Here is a 21182-nt window from a genome sequence, read left to right as displayed (position 1 = left end):
TCTCTTTTGCGGCTATTAAGCGTTTTGTTTTCATTTCCTTTTGTATAGTATGATGTTCTTCCGCTGCAGTTGCAGGCGCATCAAGTAGCGCTTAGGTAAAACTTATATTTAATGCCTGTTGTGCCTACTGAAAAGTGTAATTTTGTACTGGAAGTGTATAAGTTAATGTGAAAGTCATTAGTAACATCAGTCAGTGGAGCAAAGCCCAAGTTTTAGTGATTAAAGTAATTAACTAGGAAAATATATATATTTCTGTGTGCGAGGACTTTTGAACTGTTTGATACGTATTGCCCTATTTATAAGAATACCGGTACATATTGCGATGTATATATACAATAGTGCCGCTTACGATTTCAATATTTCGGTTTTCTTTCTTTTGTCTGTTTTTGTTTACGGCGCATATAAAGTTTTCCCCACACCCTCTGCGGTTTTTCTATTTTTCCCAGTGCCCCTCCCTACCCACTAACCCTCATTTGTTTTCCTCTTTGATCATTTTCTTCTGGGTTTTTTCAATCTGCTCAATTGGCATTCAATTGATGGATTTTTTTGCTAATCATGTTGATTGGTTTTACCCGAGAGGTTAAGCTTAAGTTTTTTTTTATATTTTTTAAGCTTACACTTATAAAAACAAAAAAAAAGAGGTGAAAAGATTTAATGTAATATTTGCAAAATTAATTATAAAATGTAAAAAATGAAAATTGCTTAAAATCATAAAACTTTATTTTAATACATATTTGAAAATCATGTAATGAACCTATCAAAACAAATATATTAAATAGTTATCTTTCATACTTTGTATTTAAAATTCGAATTACTATTTGCAAATCACACATTTTTTCTCGCCCTTATTTTTCCGTACACGATTATGAATATTGGTCAAGTTTGCCTATAATGCCATGTCGATAAAGCCGCCAGTTGCAGCAGCTGTGTGATCCAGAATTGTTTTTCCTCGCTTTTCCAGCATTAATCTCTGAAGGTTGGGCCATTGACAGCTGTCGTCGACTGAAGGTTGTGAGCTGTGGGTGCAACCACCTCGGTGATCTGGATGGATCATCATCCATCTCTACCAGTCCCTACTTTACAGTTTATTCCTGCAGTTTATTCAACCTGCCGGGGGTTAAAGACAATGAAATGACCAAAAGCATAGAGCAATTCATATGCAAATCGGTTGCGTACTCATATTCCTTTCAGAACACACCTTTCGCTATAGGAAAAATTGGATTTATTATGAAGTTCTGTCATGTCCCGCGTGTCTGGCATTTTGATATTACTCCTCTCCTTCTTTCGCCGTTTCCGGTGGATTTTTCGGCAGTTTTTGTTCGCCTTGTTTTGCGTGGTTGGAAAGAAAGTGACGCATTATAATTAACCCCAGAAGGGGGAGCTAGTTGGAGGAAGAGAAATAGGGGGGTTGTGGAAAGAACACAACACAATTCGCATTGTGCTGGGTTAAATATAGTTACTGAAGTTCCGAGTAATTTGGTTTGGGGGAAGCACCAATCAGAAATTGATTTGTCGTGATAAATGTTGTGAGAGGTTTATCACTCTTTACCGAACTTTTTTTTAACTTAACTATTGAAATTATGATACCAATTAAAGTCATACATCAATAAAGAAGACAACACAAATAAAGGGTAAAGTTAAAGTCTGAAAAAATACTTTTAAACTGAGAAAAGCTCATTTTTAGTTACCAAACTTTTTATAACGTAACGCATTATGCGTGATATATCATAAAACTTTATTTTATTGGGAGTTATGTATAGGATCTCTCTTAATTTTAAAAAATACGATCATTACCGCCTTTTGATCCACGGTTCGTTTAATTCTGATCTCATAACATTTTTGGAGCACCCATCTCCAAGTAGTGAACTACTTATATAACTTTGATAATTCATTCAACTGTGGTCTACGTTACCATCGACACGATCATCGTAGAATCCGCAATCCAACGAGATGGGAGTGGAAGCAGACCAAATTGCCAAGTAGCCGTCGCACTTCATAAACTTATTCATTCATTGATCCATTCACATTTGTCTAACGTCACGCCAATCCGGATCCCTCCTGTCCCCCATTTGTTGCAGTGTATGCATGTCAATCAGGCTGAGAAACGACATCCAGACTTTTGTCTCCGATTCGTTTCCCCTTCGATCCCCCAGAACCTTAATTAGTTGCCAAATGGTGTTTGCTGTGCATTTGGTACGTAATCCGATTTGGTTCTGTCTATATATCTTTGAATACATATGTATATATCAATATATATAAATATTTATCGTGGGTATGGGTGTATGACTCTCATTAGCAAAACATTTGGCGTCCAAAGTGGACTTTTAATAATGCGATTTTATTTTCTTGCGATTTCTGGCCCGGCATAAAGAAAGACTTCTCATGTTCGTTTGTTTATTATTGTCTGCCTTTCACAATTTTAAGATTAAATTTCAAATTTTGCTATCAGCTTGGAATATTTCTTGAGATGAAAAAAAGCGTCGCCCTGAATATTTTCTAGTATGCGAAAAATAGATGATCTTGAACCTAGATTGAACCCTTGTTTAAAATGGTTTTTACCGGGAGATTCGGTACGTTTGTCACATGCTACCGCATCGTGTCGGTTTGAGGCCTTTGGGATTTATATAAATTTATTAAGAGTTTTGAATATAGAAAGCTAGAGTACACCCAAAAGTTTACGGCGCGAATGGGACACGCGATGCTTAATCAGTTCGCGGGACATATAGCGCGACTCATCATTATCATCAGTGTCATCATCTTCAACGTGATCTGCTTACGTAGTTTGAAATCTGTCAACAAACCGTAATTTGTTTTTAAGCTTATTCAGTTTTTTATATATTTAATAAACTTGCGTTTGTGTTTCACAGCACAGAGAATAACTAAAGCTCAAAATTTATTCAAAAGTGCGGGACTTTATTATTACTCAGTTCGAATTAACATGTTTCTAGTTAAATCCTAACTCATAAACCAAAAATGTGTAGGTGTCTAATGAGTAGTTTATAAACCATGCGACAAATACTTATAAATGATTAAGAACTTGAGACCTATAGTTTCTAAACAACATCTTTAATTCGATTAAAATATTGTTTGTAAACAATTATTATGTGAAATACTTTAAAATTTGTTTATACTGATAAGGAAGCTATAAACCACTGAACATAGTAAAGAACTAATTTGTTTTAAATACAAAAATAATTGAATAACTGATAACGTTGTAGTCTGTTGGGCATTAAAATTTTTCACTAGTCAGATATCGACACATTAAATTTCATGTCCATATGTAAACATAATCATAATTTCCCACCAGGGAAAAAAACGTGACGTTGTCTGGCGAATTGCGAGTTACGAATAAAATTTAAATTAATCATACGTGTGTCAAGGGAATCCCCTTAAATATATAAATATGAAGGGTGTTGACTTAGTATACATCATTACTAAATTCTTACCTGGCTCAAAGTTCGTGGGAGTTGCAGCAAATGTTTAGGACATAGTTGGTAGCCTAATCACTGGATGCACAAACAACACTTTATAAACAACATTATCAACGGATATTGTTGGTGACAAAACCCCTCATAATTGGGTGCTGATAAGCAGGGCAAATAACTGCATTTTCAGGGCTTCGGATCGCTATCTTATGTATCTTTATCTCAGGGAAATTAATTACTCCCTGTGTGAAGATATGACAACTGCGCCATTTATTTGAGAACCTAACTAAATCACCTCTATTTGTGGCTATAAAAGTTTCATATTTTTTTCCACTTGCAGAAAACTAAATAACCAATTAACGTTTATATGACCCATTTAACGATTTTTCATTTCTAATTGCTTGCTTCCAACCCTTAGAGAAAAACAAAGTAGTTACAACAAGAAAGGAAAGCTAACTTCGGGCGGAGCCGAAGTTGATATACCCTTGCAGAATATTTTATAAATTATATTGTCCAAAATTATTCATATGATGTATTCTTAATACTCATAAAATGTCCCAACTTCCTAACTTTAAAAACACCAAAGTTATGGCATTTCCAATCGTTCAGTTATATGGCAGCTATAGGATATAGTCGGCCGATCCTTATGAAATTTGATAGGTCGGATTGATTGGCCAAAAATAAAGCCCATAGAAAATCCCAACTTCCTAACTTTAAAAACACCAAAGTTATGGCTTTTCCGATCAATCAGTTATATGGCGGCTATAGGATATAGTCGTCCGATCCTTATGAAATTTGGTAGGTCGGATTGATTAGCCAAAAATAAAACCCATAGAAAATCCCAACTTCCTAACTTTAAAAACACCAAAGTTATGGCTTTTCCGATCGTTCAGTTATATGGCAGCTATATAATATAGTGGCCCGATCCGGCTCGTTCCGACTTATATACTACCTGCAATAGAAATACAACTTTTGGGAAAGTTTCAAGCAGATAGCTTTAAAACTGAGGGACTAGTTTGCGTAGAAACGGACGGACAGACGGACAGACGGACAGACGGACAGACGGACAGACGGACAGACGGACAGACGGACGGACAGACGGACGGACAGACGGACAGACGGACATGGCTAGATCGACTCTCCTGGTGATGCTGATCAAGAATATATATACTTTATAGGGTCGGAAATGTCTCCTTCACTGCGTTGCAAACTTTTGACTGAAATTATAATACCCTCTGCAAGGGTATAAAAATGAAGGGTAATTAGAGGTTTAAAGGTAGGGCTAAGGGTTATATGGTAGTTTGAGCTTTGAATAATTCCTACTGAATTTAAAGGTTGCTGCGAATTACAATTAAAGGGATTGCTCAGGCCTGTGTGATCAGAAAGCTAAATAGGCTTTTGGGGAGCAAATGCACTTAGTATTCCAATCGAAATATTAGGGTGAGGACGAAGTTTATTAAAATCTATGTATTTTTATTGGACAGTCGATTCCATAAAATCTGTTGAAGAACATTAATGCTTGTTTATTCTTTGATTACAGGTAATAAAAAAATCGATTTTAACAATAATTGGCTAACAATAAATACCCTAATCTTTGTACGTAATAAGATGTGCATAATAAATATCTACAATTAAAGCATTTTCTATGTCTACTTTTTATACAAGTAATAAAGCCAATGGTATTTAATCGCTTAAATCAATGCCTAATCTCGTAGATAAAGAATAAACCCATTTAAAGTACTTACACAGCAAACTTATAGAGCAAGCTATAGATCTAGCTTATTTAGAAACCAATTTACTCGGCTAATCCTAGCCCAATTAAGTATTTCCAGCTCAGCATTCTCCCTTAAATCACACAAACCCTGTTCAAAGCCAGCCCTGCACAAACCTATAATTATAAAGTCAATACCACAAATGTATTATACCAAAATGATTTATTAATAATTGATGCCAGTTCCCGTCAATTGCTCCGTAAAACCCGAATAAAACCGACCGTGATAGGAAAATGGCAAAAATACCATAGAAACCGCAAATTTCCACTTTTTGTTAAAGCCCACATATTAATCAATGCACACCGCAAAATGATTCACAGTAAAAGAAAAATTGTAGCGGGTTTAAAAAGCAAGCTACGTCACAGGGAAAACTTGACTTTGACTTGTGCAAACCACGCAACGATCGTTAGGCGAAAAAAACCAGAAAGAAATCGGGAAATTTACCCAAGAGAGCTGTATCTCTTCCAGTACGTAATGCTTAACGGGACCGTAATGGGGGTCAGGGTTGGTACTTTAAAATTACCATTAAACATATGCAAACCACTTGTGGGTGGATACGTAATTCGACTATTTGACACCCGGTTTTTTGGCTCACAGAAAAATGAGCCAGTAAAAAGGATATTATTTTAGTAGGATTTCATTAAAAGTGCAGATCTAAAAAGGAGGATCTATTGATAGTAGCTTAAGAGATCATGGCATCTGTTATGCTAAAAATAACATGAAAGAAGAATTTTTACAATGATTAGGAATTAAATAATTAAATAATATTTTTAAGGGAGAAGAAATGACGAAAGCAGAATGTTGTATCTACCCATTTCTCGGACTACAATACAATTTTTTTTTTAAGGTACTTCTGCCCCTCAGTTAGAATTTTCAAAGATGCCGATAGCATATACCCAAGATCTCCGTGGATTACCGGGTGTTTGGAGTCCGGAGTAATCACGTATCGCGATGCAAAAACGTAACGAAGCCGGCCAGAGAGAGAGAAAGAAAGAGAGAAGAGAGTCTCCAGGGGAAAGAGAGATTGGGAGCGATCAACAGCTGGTACGGTGGAGCAGAGCAGCTGAGTCGGGTTCGGACTGTGGGTCCCCCATATAAAGGCCTCGTGGAGAGCGCTTTGCTGTTTAGTTGATCGGCAGCGAGCGTAGCGAACGCACGTGCAGCGGATTATATATATATATATATATATATAGTCGAGAATCGGGGGAAAATCGAGACAGGCAAGACAGAAAATCGAAGCACATTATGTATAACACACGCAATTGAAATTAATTTACGCGTCGCTACCCATCTGCATAAGTTCAATGGAAGACGAAGCAAAAGCAAAGCCCACAAGCCGAGGAGAAAAGTGTGAAGAAAGTGCAACAAAATCGAATTAAGAAATCAAGAAATCAAACCGAAGAAGTGCGCCTAACAACAATATAATAAAACAATCATCGCGTGTTCGTCCGCACAAATGTTAATCAAAGGTTAATTAAAGAGACTGCAATTATTCCGAGTTGCAGTTGGATTGACTTTACCAAAAAACTCTTTGTGATTATGTGTATTCCATTCATAAATTACATTCTGTGACAAGTTTTACGTCCCGATTCACAAGAATAACCGAAAATATTTGTAAATTTTATAACCGAGGAAAGAAATAAACGGAGCTCAAAATAATCCAAATCCGAGGAAAGAACAGCTGAAGAACTTGCAGCGAACAGGTTCGTTAGCACCGCTGATTATTACCTTTTGACCCACTAAAAGAGTAAAGAAAGAAAGCTTTCGGAAGAGTGGAGTGCAGGAGCGAGTTGAATCACCAGAAGAATTGTGTAGACAAAGAACAGAGGAATACTAATTGCCTCTTCGCCACTGGAAAAAATAGAGATATAAATAAAAATCTAAAATTATTGAAAATTGAATTAAGGAATACATATTTTCTTGTGGCTAACAAAGAATTCAATTTGCTTTTAAGAATCGTTTAACTCTTAATATCTTATGAACTTAAATTACAATTTATTAAGGTCTACATTTGAACATGTTTTCCATGTCCTACTTCCATAAACTTTTAACTTTCAACAAATTTAAATAAAAAATCCTTCAAAAATAAATTTGTTTGATTTAAAAACAATTACTAACTATACCTTTAATAGAAAGGAAAATGAAAAATACATAGCAGAAAAACCAAATAAGTTAGCTTTTGTGGGAAAATAATAAATTAAAAAATAATTTAAGTTAAATCGGGTTCTAAAGTGGTTATAATTCGTTCACTTCAACAAGTAGTTTTCAGAGTTCGCCTAATTGGTTCCGCATTGTTTATTAGATAATAAATATTTTTTAATTTGTAAAAAAAATTTTACATTTGTACTTATAATAAAGATGCAAGAGAAACCAGAATAATTATATAAAAACAGGATGGTAAGCTAATAACGACCATTAGGTAAACTAATAACGACCATTAGGTAAACTAATGCAAATGGGAACTATTTGAAAAAATGAATAATTCAAATTTCTTTATGGTGTATAATTTTTTAGAACTTGAAATTGTTAATATTCTTAGTGTATGGCTAACAGCTGCACAATTTTGTTTCCCTTCATAGACGAAAAGCATTCCCGTTCAGACTCTATGTTTGTCTTTTCGATTCGATTCCCTTCTCTATCGCCGCAGTCGGAACTTGAAACTGGAAAATGTAGGCCATCGCCTGAGAATCGACTTAATCGGTGGGTTTTCTTTATCGTGCGACCCACTCCCACTTGATTATGCGATCCTACCACTTACAGCATTTCTAGTTATATCATTCGTGATTCGGCTAACTTATTCATGACTTGTGCATTGAATTTTAAGTCGTTGCATTTGGAGATGCGGTGATTGTGCTATGCTAATTTATTCACTTCTGTATCTAATCTAGCATGTGTTTCTAATTTGTTTGGAACACAGCTGGAGAAATTTGTATCGATCGGGAGGCTGATTTATATCTCAGTTAAAGTTTATTATGAAAGCTTTTCCCCTAAAATTCAGATTCAATCATCTTAAATTTGCTCAATACCTGAGCAAAACAATATAAAAGATGGCATGAACAAATGAAAGCAAATGGCCAACAAATGCACTCGTAAATTATAAGCAAACCAAATATAGCGGTCATTGGCTGACCGACTCTCGAAACGAGAAAAAAAACAGACGCTCGAAAAAGGCAAAGGCAAATATTGGAAATCAAAACAAACTTATTATTGTGCCGGCTACTGCGACGTTCTTGTGCATATTTGTTTGGCAGAACAGAATCGCAGTATGGCTTTCTGAGATAAACCCTGATCCATTAACATTATTTAGCTTGCCACGTGCTGGCCTTGGCGATGTCACTTTTCTTTATCGCAAGGCGAATAGTGGTTCCAGGGGTCGTATACGTAATGCGCGGCTTAGTTTTTTTTTTTTTTAGTTTTTTATCGTGGCTGTGCAGTACCCAAACCGAAACGATCAATTGCCTCATTCTATTGTAGTTCTCTTATACTTTTATTTTTCTGCTGAAGTTGTTCATGATCTCTCAGTTTCGTGACTTTAATTGAAATGGCGAGCGTTTTTCGATTTTTGTTCGTATTTTACATATGTGTTTGCCATACGAGCCGGCAAATCAGCAATTTGCATTGTCTGAGTTATGAACAGACCGAAATGTCTAAAGGTCCCAACGACCTTTGCGCCGAGAGCTTTCCAAATTAAAATGAAAACCCGGATTCCCATAGTTTCGTTTCGGTGTTTCTGAACCACTTATAAACGTATGTCACGATCTTTGTAGCTTAAAGTGCATAAACAATTATTGTTTGAGTCATTAAAGTAAGCTGAATTGAAGTTTTTGAGATATAAGACATTTTTATATAAGTATTATCTTAACTTAAACCGCAAAGACCATTTTTACATTGAACCCTGAGTCAAACAAACAATAATCAAAAGAAATAATGTGAATTATATTTATAAAAATATTTATATTCACAATTTTTTACAATCTAAGCAAAAACACAAGTGAAAATAAAGTATTAAAAAGTTTACAATTATGAATGACCGCAGCTCAGTGCCTACTACAATTTTTCCACCAGCCAAAAACGAATCGAATTTAATATGCATAGACATACCCAGTCTAAAAATGTGTACATATATAATTATGTCATTCGCCCAATATCATAAATTAGTCGACCATATGCTGAACTCAATTGTCTGTTCGACCGGCTCCCAATCAATGAAAATTGTCAACTCAATGAAACTGCACTAGAAATGCACTCAAGATAAAACCAGTTGAACTTCTATTTCGCACCAAGATCAGATTGCACCTCTAGACATGATCCGCTTTACTTTTGGCTAATTTAAATCTGCAAGAAATATTGAAAATGATTTTGCAGTTTTTATACCCCGTTCTTTTTGTAAAACGGGTTTCTTATGGTTTCGATGGTTTGTTTGGCTTGTCATTCAGTTAACAAGCCAGACACAAACTCTTTACATCAAAGTCAATATCAGTTAACTACTCGAAACTTGTTGGCCAAACATAAACAAAAAATCCATGTATAGACAACTTGACTAAAAAAAGAGCCGCCCAAAGTTAATGTTGTAAACGGAAAAACGTATTGGAAGTCTGACCGAATTGTAAGAACTTAGTAAAGCTAATTTGCATGTTGGCAAATATGTGTGAAACCCCATAGCCCAGATACTTATTCTTGAGTTGAAGGTTGAAGGCATTAAGATAGTTATTATTACCTTAAACATTTACCAACATTTATAGATCTATTAATATCAAAACAAGGTTCTAGGCGCTTCCTCCGGGTTTATTTGTTTATATAACTAATTGACAACCTTAAATCGGGCAGAAAAATACTGACCTAAGTCAAGGGTACATAAAATTAGCAAACATTAGCTAACTGGAGAATAATCAACTATTAATTAATTCTAATTTAATTTTAACTAAGACTTTAATATTTGTTGTTAGCACCGTGATTTTATTTGATTTGTTTTGAATTTGATTTCTTTTGTGAATAGTTATTTTTGCATAATGTCGAGTCATTGAAAAAAAGAGAAATTTCAGGAAAGATGACAAACAGAACTTTGTTACATGCCTTTATTTTTGGAACCCGATTGATAAATATTCCCGATAGAAAAGCCTAGGCGTTATTCAAAGTTTAATGGACTCTACAAGAAATTCATCTGATATAAGTAATCTTCAACATATTGTCTATCCATCAGCCTGACAGACTTTACTTAATGAAGCGCACTCATCTTTCAAATATGCTTTTCACATTACAAAAACTTTCTTTGTTCGAATCAGGCTTAAACAAAAGCCCAGAAAACAAAACAAATATATGTATGAGATATATAGAGAATATTTAATGACTCATTTGTCAATTTTTGCGATAGGACTCTACTATGTAAGTACTTTGTATGAGTGTCCGGCTAAGTTGTGCAAACAAAGTGTATACGCCCCCAAAAAATTAATTTGCCTGCAACAAATTTGTTAGTTAGATATCAACAATAAATGAAGTTAACGCCCCAACGAGCAAACAGGTCGTTAGTTCTAGAGCTACTATTATTATTCTCTACATGTGGGGGAAATTGTTGAGAGGCCCTTAATTATGAATGCACAATCTGATTACAGATATATGAAATAATTACGGGGAAAATTTTCAAATTTACAAACATATACGCAGATATTAGGCCAGTAAGAGCTGTGATTAAACATATCGAGACATCAGCAGCAAATAAAATAATACAAAATACAAGCCTCCGCCTTTGCTTTTAAAATAGGATGACTTTTAAACACGTACTTATTATATTTAAACAATTCTGCGATGATAAGCCTAATCTTCCTTGTTTCTTGAACTTTTTTTCGTTTTGCAATGCATTTAAAAATATGTATTTCTCCGTCTTTATTTTCAGCCTTTTTTCCTGACTAGAAAACATAGGAATTACCTGAAAATATGACACTCTTGCCAGATATCAAGGCTTCAGATGCCGCCTGCTGTGTTGGTGGGGAAAACAGTGATGCGAGTAGTAGCTCCGGTGGCAGCCACAAAGGTCATCATGGCAATCACGACAGTGGCTGCCTGGGCATCAATTGTTGCACCACAGCAGCCAGCTCGGAGTTGTCCATCGATGAGACCTCGTCGACCTCGTCCAGAGGATCGGGAGCAGACTTGGCCAGCAAGGTAACCAATGATCTGAATGGATTCCAGAAGCCAAACTATCACCAGGCAGTGGCGCATGCCAATTTCGATCACTGCGATCCGGTGGACATTGAGTTCTCCGATGTGCGATACACAGTGCGGAAGTTCTCCTTTCCGGAAAGGAAATTCGGTAGGTTTTAAAAATAAATTATGCTACTAATTATATTTAATAACATCTTAATTTCTATATCTTCCAACAGTCACCAAGGAAATCCTCCATGGTCTCAATGGCAGCTTTCGCTCTGGCGAACTGACTGCCATAATGGGTCCTTCGGGTGCCGGCAAAAGTACGCTTTTGAATGTGATGTCCGGTTTTTGGTGAGTGGCCCACTGTTTAACTTGAAATATCACAGACTGCACAGATTTGCATTTAATTTATGGTTATATCGCTCAATATTTAAGCTGGTTTCATGCAGTTTAATTACACATTGAACATCGGGTATGCATATAAACTGCCATCGTTCAATCAATCAACACATTGTTCAAGTGACGGCAAAACAGCTGCATTGGCTTACTATATAATTGAATTTGTATATAGAGGGCAAAAGATTAAAGGGTTTTCAAGTGGTCATTATTTATGGAATTTTTTTCTTAATTCTAAATTGGCTGTTTATACAATAAATACCCCTTTTAAGAAGAGATTGTTAAAGCTTAAATGCACTTACGAATATGAAGATGGAAGGATGCGATCTTTAAGTAATATGATATAAATGCTGAAATATGAATGCTAAAATATAAATCACAATCGTATGATTTAATTGACGAATAGAAGCAAGTGCTTGTTTGATTTGCATTCCATCCCGGACATAATCTCCATCACTTCCTCCCGCAGTTCAAGTTCTCGCCAGTTGCATAATTAGGACTTCAGACTAAGATCGTTTCTAATCTCTGAGTCATTGGCCGCCAATTGACGTATCTTGAAGGAAATCGATGTTTAATCGCATCGTTTTTTTGATGGCCAACTGACAGTTATTACAGCATTTTCTTTTGTATATAAACATTTTAGTAATCAAATAGTTTTTATATACGCCGCACGTGTAGGGTTAAATCTTTTCAATCATGTTTGTGAAATAAAACTTGCAAATTGCTGCTTCTGTGTAATTATCATGATTAAAGTAATGGCAATATGTAGGCCCCAAGCGGTACACGAGTTTCCATTGCTAAACGTTATCGGTCACTAAACTATGAACTTGAAAGTCGGGTACGTATACATAGTTCGGTTCACTTGTCCGCTTCAGACGTTTATACGGCTTTTTTCCCAGTCCCAGTCTCAGTCTCGGTATATGCTGAGCTCGTGTACATTATAATAATTATTTTAATTGCTGTGCTTGCTTATTATCTGTTGAGATTTCTTCGACACATTTTCACTCTTTATTTCCCTCCTTTTTTTCGCATTCTCTACAGTTCCACTGGAGTGTCGGGCAATATACGGGTAAATGGAAAGCCAATGGCTCCCAGTTCGGAGAGATTCCGCCAAATGTTGTGCTACATCCATCAGGATGATCTGCTGCGACCTCAGTTATTGGTGGGGGAGATAATGCTACTCGCAGCCCACCTGAAGTTGGGCTTCAAGGTCACCAAAGCCTACAAAATGGATCTGGTAAGATATCATTTCTAATTAAAATTATAATATAAATTCTAATAAAAAAATCAAAGGGATTGTATTTTATTTAAAACAATACACTTTTAAAAGCATTCAAAGAAATGCTTTGTTAAGCATTAACTTTGACTAGAAAAAACAATTAAATCTCTAGAAAACAAACTTTGGTATTGGAATTTCCTTTTTCTTATAAAAATATATTTTTAAGATCTGTTGACAAACATTTTTCCCCACAATCTTATCTAAAACATTTTGCTATCTTCTCTAGATCAAACAGATCCTATCGCTTTTGGGTCTGGACCATCGCTACAATGTGCCGACGGGGAAGCTTTCGGGGGGACAGAAGAAGCGACTTGCGATTGCCCTGGAGCTGATAAGTAATCCTCCCGTACTATATCTGGATGAGCCGACGACGTGAGTGACACTATATGAACACACTTATGTAATTAGAGTAGCCATGATAATGATCGTTGTTATTATTGCGATGATGATGATGATGATGAGGAAACTTTGCCTAGCGGAAATTCAGCGAAAAGTAATAGCAATCCCATGGCTGACCCACAAGTCAAGTTTGTCAACGTCTTAATGGCTTTAGGTCTTATCAATTGTCTATATATTTTTTATATATTCCGTTTAATAGTTTTGATTTGATTTGATTGGTGGTGTTCAATAAGCAGAAAGCGGTTTTTTATTTAAATTTTTGTATATTGATTATTCTTCTAATTACTGTATTATCTTGCAAATAATCCAGCAATTAATTGAATTGTTCATTAGTCGGGAATTACTTTGATAGGAATGGATGGGAGAACGAAAAGATTGAGTTTAATCGGTTTTAAACGGCAATTAAGGGCTTGTTATTTATAGCTTACATCGTCTGGGTGGAGATAAAAAATCTTTTTTCACCCAGAATGACAAGGTAAAACCTTTGAAAGCAATATGAATAAGCACCCCATAAACCTTAAATGAAGCTCATGACTTGATATTTTAAACAAAGGAAATTAGCAATACAACAAATATAACGAGATCAACTGAGAATGACTGAGAATTACTGAGTTCTATTTACACATCACTCAGATATCATTTTAATTCTTGAAACTATAACTATTTTTAGGTAAATTCGACTATTAACATGTTTGTTTTTAGCCCTAGAGCTTAGTTTGTATCACTTGAATGACATTTAGTAAGCTCAGACTCTCATTATCAAAAACATTGTAAATGCACTTTTCAGTAATTAAACGACCTGTAAAGTTAAATTTTAGGTATATACACGATTCAAAAAAATCTTTAGGCGTTAATAACACTTAAATAAACTCGATTGTTGACCCTGCCTAATAAATTGTATACTGTAAGTCAATCAAATTGTACAAAGCCGCTTGACTTGCATCGGTTAATGGGTTTTGGGAACAAACACGTTTGTTACTTTCATTTCATTTGTTTAATTTCAAGTTCAAGCCGCAATCTCACCTACCATTAAAGTTTGAGATTGCCCAATTGCTTAATGTTCTGTTTTGTCATTCCTACCTTTTTCTCATTATTTAATGGGGGTTTTTGTTTCGTGAGCTTTCCAAAGGTTAGGTCAGCAGCACTTAAACCATGTTGAGTCATTCTGAAAGTTTAACTCATTTTTTGTGGGTCGTTCTTGTCTGGTATTTCAGGGGTTTGGACAGCTCATCGTGTAGTTCTTGTGTGGCTTTGCTGAAGAAGCTGGCATCGCAGGGTCATACGATAGTCTGCACTATCCACCAGCCGAGTGCCCTGATCTTCGAGATGTTCGACAAGCTGTACACGGTGGTGGATGGTCACTGCATGTACCAGGGACCTGTGAGGGAACTGGTTCCCTTCCTGGCCGATCAGCAGCTCGTCTGTCCCAGCTACCACAATCCAGCCGACTACCGTAAGTGCAGATTAAATATTATTTATATATATATATCTTCTATATCTATGGTTCAACTGTTGAATTTAAGTGCTGGAAGTGGCCGTGGGCGAGCATCAACGTGATCTGAATGAACTAATCCATGCGGCCAATAAAAAGTATTACGAGGATGTCGATCGCTATCGCTATATGAACAGTGCCGATATGTCACGCCTCGTGGCAACAATTAAAGGTGAGTTTTGATCTGTTGCCATGCCACAGGTAATATAGTTCCCTAGATCTTTACTTTAAGTTTTAAATGAAACTTTATGGGAATATTTTTATAGCCCAAAAGCAGATAGTAATCTTTATTTGGCCACACTTTTTACTGTCTCATTAAAGTTTTGGTTGTTAAAGTTTAGGTGTTTTGGTTAATTTCTAAGTGCAGTTTTTTGATTACTTGAGTGATTTAAACTAGATACTACAAATGTGTATAAACAAATGTTTTCATTTTGTCAAGCTACCCTTTAATAGAAATACTATTTGCATATTGAATTAACACTTTCACAACAAATACAGAAAGCACATAACTACAGGGAAAGAGCCAATTACTCCCAGCGAAATAGTGCAGAAATTTCCCTCTATTAGACCAGTCTACTACTATTATATACTTTCTCTAACCTCCGCTTCCGCTGCTCCCCGAAATTGCAGACAAGATTGGCGGCAAGACGCTGGGAAAATCCAGTCCAGAGTTGCCGGGAGTTGCGCTGGCGCAATTCTCCAGCTTCGATTATGTGAAAGCTTCGCCGCAGGAACTGGCGCTGGAGGAGATCAAGGCACTCAGTGGTCCCACGGAGATTGTGGACCAGGATCGCCTGGAGAAACACCATCCACAGCAGCCACTTGCCAATGCCAAGGAGCTTGCCAAGCCATCCAGTGCAGTCAGATCGGCCTCCTTCCTCATGCAATATCTTCTCCTGATGCAGCGCATCCTGATCTGTGCCAAACGAAGCTATGTAAGTAAACCGAAAAATATAATAAGAAAATAAAAGATATATTTCATTTATTGATTTAAAAAAAAATTATAAATGAAAGTGAGCACATAAATACTCAATTTAAATAAGGCATTCACCTTTATTTAAATTTCAATTTTCAAAGTCCCGAGCTTAAGTTATTCCTAAAATATTTAATTAATTCAATGCAAATGGTAGTCAATTTTTTCATATTACCCAAAAATTAAACTTATAACAGCTTTACTCAAATTATTTGAATGAATTAAATGTGTAAAAATTTGTTTTATAAGCCGGGTTTAGGGCAGTGGCGTTAAACGTTGATGGGCTGTCAAGTTGATTTGGTAATTGGTGCGGCGTCCTCCAAAAAACTGAATCCAGTTACTGCTGATCTCGTTTTCTGCGCAATTCTTAATGGCTAAATAACCGCTTTTTATTTTTTTTTCATTTTTTTGTGAGTAATTACGGCTGAGCTTTGTTGCCTTAGTGTACATTAAGTAGTATAACTTTTTCTGGGAGGTTGGCCACTTTGCCACGCTTTCGGATTTTGCAAAAAAAAATAAGATCAAAAGAAAATGGGACTTATGCATGCTTTTAATGGTGATATAAGATCATGCATGTGGTGGATAATAGGGCTCTTATTAAAATTTCAAATTAATATGGCTGAAGGTTTCCAAAGCTTTATGCTTAAACATATAATCATTATAAAAAGTGTTATGTAGGGCATAAGTAAGGTTTTTAATTGTGAGTTGCGTCTTTATAAGTTATTCATGAACAGTGTTTTTTGGTTGCTCTGAACTTGTCCCATTACAAAACTAAACACAATTGTTTGAATGAATTTTTCACAACTGGGTAAGATTTCCCCAGGCAATTACTAAGTATTTTAGCTTAGCAAATATTATTTTAACTGTGTTATTTTATAATTGACACGTTTTCCAGCTCGTTCCAAATATTTATTTACCTGTTGGCACCACCAGCATGAAAATGACTCAGGGCAAAGGCTCAAATATTTACCATAATAAATACATAAATAAATAAATTACTTTGGAATCAGAAATGCCACTGAGATTGATGGCTGACGTTTATCATTTGAATGTGCACAATTAGCACTTGGCATATGTTTGAAATAAGGAATTGAACAATTTGTGAGACGACCAATTAGCAAGTTAAGTCATCTTTATGTGCCTGCACAAGATTAATGTGGATCTGCATATGAGACTGCACCCGGGTACTAGATCTTTTAGCACCTCTGCGTCGATATTGACTTGTCAGTGTCACACAAACTGGCCAAACAGCGCCATCTAGAATCTCGGACCCACTCGAGCGGGTCGTAACTCAAAAAGTAATGCCACCGCTCAGCCTTCACATAGATTTGGTTTTAGAGTGTTCTAATGACCAACATCCACGACTGCACGAGCGATTGTTTGCCTATTGCCGCCACTCGAAGGTACAGTTGAGGTCAAAATAATAGCCACACAATATTTAAGCCTTGAAATTATTACATAGAAATAGCACAATTTAATATATGTTTACCAATATTTCAATCTAAGCCAATATGTTCAACTTTCTTCTCTTTTAGTTAAGGATAGGCTATCGTTTACTTTAAGTTAGATAAAAATCGACTATTTACTGACATTTGTCAGTTTATCGACATGACCACTATTAACAACACATTGAGAAACCGGCTCTTAAAATGTCTTTTAAAGTGAAACCATTTATCTTTGTGTTACTATGAAGATAAAGACTTTTAACAGGGACATTAAAAAGCATGATATATTTAAAGCGGATAACTAAAACTAAAGAAACACTCTTAAAGGCTTTACAAAGTTTCCAAACAAATTAGTTATTTTAATACACGTTAGACAAATAAAAAATCAAATTGTAAATACGATAAGGGTGGGGAAGTCAGCTTACTTTAGTTGAAATCAATTATCAAAGTTACCACAGGTGTTTGTCATATATCTAAATGCCTCGTATCTCTTTCAGTTTCTTCTGCTGGCCCGCATCTTTTCGCACATTTTCATTGGAGTCGTCTTTGGATATCTGTACATGAACGTGGGCAACAATGCACAGAGTGTGCTGGGAAATTACGTGTATCTCTATGGATCCACTCTGCTCTTGGTCTACACCGGCAAAATGGCTGTGGTCTTGACATGTAAGTAGCTGCTGGATACCTCTTTTATCTCCAAGATACTTATCCTCCCATTGCTTTTTTCCAAGTGGTTCTCGAGTGTTTTCGAGTGCCTCCGACTTGACCACTCCTAGTTTCCATTCAATAGCTTTCGTGGCTAACAAAATTATGCAAAAAATTTGTCGCCAAATTTGGCAGAAAAGACTGCAGCTGCTCTTGTGCAATGCGCATTTATTTTGGCAACTTTACTTTGTCTCCGACTTGCTGCATTCTAAACTGCCAACGGTTTTATTTTTGTCGATTTATTTAATTTTGTAGGAATGCCGATTGGCCAATAATTTTTTTTTTGTCATTTGCACAAAAGCTTTGTGGGTCTTAATTGGCCAAAAGGCAACAAGATTATTAGCTTAGATAGTGGATAATTAGCTGGTATAAATCGAAAGATTAAAGCTTTGCGATTTGAACAACTTTAACGGTTTGGCGAGATTTTTGAGTTAGAAAAAATGATGATAAAACACATGAAGCAGATTAAATTAAAAATTTGCAAAGCGGTTAAGATCTTAATCTCACATTATTTATATACAAAATGGGTATATTAAAAGTGGTTTTGTGAATGAACTAATTAAAATTTAAGTTTTAAAGCGAGGAAGATTAAGGTTAACGATTCAGCGGCTAAGCCATTCGCATCAAAAATATTACCGACTTTATATACGTGAACCTTTTTTTAATTTATATTCTGCCCCTTTCCATCCTAATTTACTTAATCAAACAAAATGATAAGGAACATTAACCTTGCCAACGAGGCCAGTTTAAATTTGCGATAAAAGATCTTAGTCAAGCCACTTTGTCAATTATAATTTCCATGTAAGTTACTGAATATCTCACACCAATTACCCCCGAAAAAATGCGATCCTGAGCAAATAATTAATAAACAGAAGAAATATGGACAAGCGACACAAGCTCGCGATTATTGTATAATAAAACCGGTTGGCCAGCGATTCTCGTAGCATTTTACAATAAATTGCTGCAGACAGGAGATATCGGAGGAGCTGGGGTAGTCGATCTTTACCGGTTTCGGTTTACTGACCTGACCTACATATGTATATAATGAACTCACCTTCGTGCTCACACTTCGCATCGCATCGAAATTAATATTAATCGCATTAATCAATTAATTTTATTTGCAGTTCCGCTGGAAATTGACATGTTGACACGGGAGCACTTCAATCGCTGGTACAAACTGGGCCCCTACTTCCTCTCACTGATCTCCTTCGAAATACCCTTCCAGGTAGGCCTTACTTCAGCCCACAAATAACTATATAAACCGATCAGAATCGAAAGCAGGCATCATTAATCATCATTTAAAACTAAGTTGTCATAAATGGCTGCGGTTTAATGAATTGCGGTTCGGTCATTAGTCAAATTAACGATGTGGAATCGCTGATGTTCGAGTTTGAGTTTCATTTGCGTGACAGAATCGCGTAAGCTACCTGTAATTTTGCAGCGATTGTGTTAAAATTCTAGTTTCCATCTATACAGAACTATTTAATGTTTTCGTGTGCCTAATACAAAGAAATTCTTTTGTTTGTCTTTGAAAATTGAGTTATGAAAGCGAAACATTTCTCTGTAAATTCTGTGAAATTATGAAAGCTCAAATTCCAAAGGCATGGGTAATTTGTTCACTTTCTTTGTTATGAAACTTTCGAATAAACAAAATTTACTGTTGAGTTAATTGAGAAATAAAACTGTTTTATGATACTTCTATAAATTCTAGATAGGGTAGTGAGATCAAAATAACTATGAACTGTCATTAATCAATAGAAATATGATTGAAGCTATTCATATCCAATATAAATACAATTAATAATAATTTAAATAATCACAATGTAAATTCCTTGAAAATTCCATTTATCAAATCCATATCCCGATTTTTTTCCTGAGTTCTCATACTAACTTTCTAATTTGATTCCCCTCATATTATAGAGCCTCTGTACCGCCATGTACATCATCATAAGCGTACATCTAACTGGCAATGATGCTGTGGAATCATTCCGGATCTACTACTTTATGTTGCTCGGGATAATGGCCTCATTAAGTGCCCAGGCCTGGGGCTTTTTCGTGGGAGCCACGCTGCCAACTAAGGTGGGTGTTACACTCTATTATTAAATTTCCGAAATAAATAAATAATGATCATTCTACCTTAGCTTGCCGTATTTCTCGGACCCATTCTGGCGGTGATGTTCTCCGTTTTTGGATTCTGCACACGCTATATTGACATCACGCCCCTTTTCCGATGGATGTGGCACTTGAGCTATTTCCGAGCTGGGTTCCATGGGGCGTTGAATGCCATCTACGGGATGGATCGACCTTTTCTGGAATGTCCGGAGACTGCGATGTACTGCCACTTCCGCAGTCCAAAGGTGTTCCTCAAGTACATGATGATATCGGATGTGCACATGTCCGACTGTCTGATCCTCATGGGAACCGTGATTGCAGTCATGCACGTGCTGACCCTCCTAACTCTTTGGCACAAGCTTAACAGACGATAGGATGTCTGTGATCTTGTTCTCAAGGCTAAGCCCCAGTTTTAATCCTACTGTACATAGTCGGGTGTCTTTAAATCTCTTCTTGTTTTAAGTTCGAAACTGAATTTATAATTTTTCCTTTTTGTGTTTGTTTTAATTGATCGACTAGCTTAATTATTTATTTTATTTTTCTTTGAAATTGTATGCGAGAAGGCTTTAGGGTAGCTTATTCCAGTTTAAGTGCTGATATACCAAAAAAAAAAGGAAGATCAATCATAACACAATTTAAATACCCCACTTTCCATCTTGCCCTGTAAACTTCATCAACTGAGCTGGGTTTCCCGCAAGGAATTCAAGCTATGCCAAATCTTGAATATTCATCTACATTATACATTAGGTTCGCAACAAAGATTCATTTGTGATCAACATTTTGTTTTGTCTCTTTAGTGCATAGTTTTAATCTTATTCCTAAGTTCGAATTATTTGTATATGGCATATGTATGTTTAGTTTTTGTAGCAAATGTTTTAGATTATTTTGATTTTGTAATAAATTGTTTGGTAGATTGATCATTTATGCTTACTATTATGATTTGGGGAGATTTATTTTGCAGAAATTTAAAATAAAGGTTCCTAGGTAAATTACATATAGTTCCTGAACTTTTAGTTCAAATATGTTTGAACAAAAATATA

The 21182-nt window shown here is 35.8% G+C and overlaps 1 protein-coding gene across 2 annotated transcripts; it reads left to right on the top strand.

Moving 5' to 3' along the window:
• Window positions 1-37: 37 nt before the first annotated feature.
• LOC108037435 (ATP-binding cassette sub-family G member 1) lies at window positions 38-21062 on the top strand. 2 transcript variants are annotated; one of them, XM_044459695.1, is made up of 12 exons: window positions 38-95; window positions 11088-11504; window positions 11575-11692; window positions 12779-12974; window positions 13243-13388; window positions 14630-14868; window positions 14939-15079; window positions 15538-15842; window positions 17823-17991; window positions 19155-19255; window positions 19951-20109; window positions 20172-21062. In XM_044459695.1, exons 2-12 carry the CDS (start codon window positions 11129-11131, stop codon window positions 20514-20516), a joined length of 2295 nt encoding a protein of 764 aa, XP_044315630.1. In that variant the 5' UTR covers window positions 38-95; window positions 11088-11128; the 3' UTR covers window positions 20517-21062. The 2 variants fall into 2 exon arrangements, with proteins under 2 accessions (XP_044315630.1, XP_044315629.1); XM_044459694.1 differs by lacking the exon at window positions 38-95 and adding an exon at window positions 6346-6900.
• The last annotated feature ends 120 nt before the right edge of the window (window positions 21063-21182 follow it).

Source organism: Drosophila rhopaloa, unplaced genomic scaffold (assembly GCF_018152115.1).
Source record: "Drosophila rhopaloa isolate 14029-0021.01 unplaced genomic scaffold, ASM1815211v1 contig_2, whole genome shotgun sequence".
NCBI lineage: Eukaryota > Metazoa > Arthropoda > Insecta > Diptera > Drosophilidae > Drosophila > Drosophila rhopaloa.
The sequence above is the reverse complement of the archived record's forward strand: the minus strand, read 5'-3'. Positions and strand labels throughout refer to the sequence as shown.

Coding starts and splice junctions, on each gene's coding strand:
- LOC108037435 (XM_044459695.1), top strand. CDS start 11,129: ATGACACTCTTGCCAGATATCAAGGCTTCAGATGCCGCCTGCTGTGTT. Junction 14,869..14,938: donor CCACAATCCAGCCGACTACC/GTAAGTGCAGAT, acceptor GTTGAATTTAAG/TGCTGGAAGTGGCCGTGGGC. Junction 15,843..17,822: donor TCTGTGCCAAACGAAGCTAT/GTAAGTAAACCG, acceptor TATCTCTTTCAG/TTTCTTCTGCTGGCCCGCAT.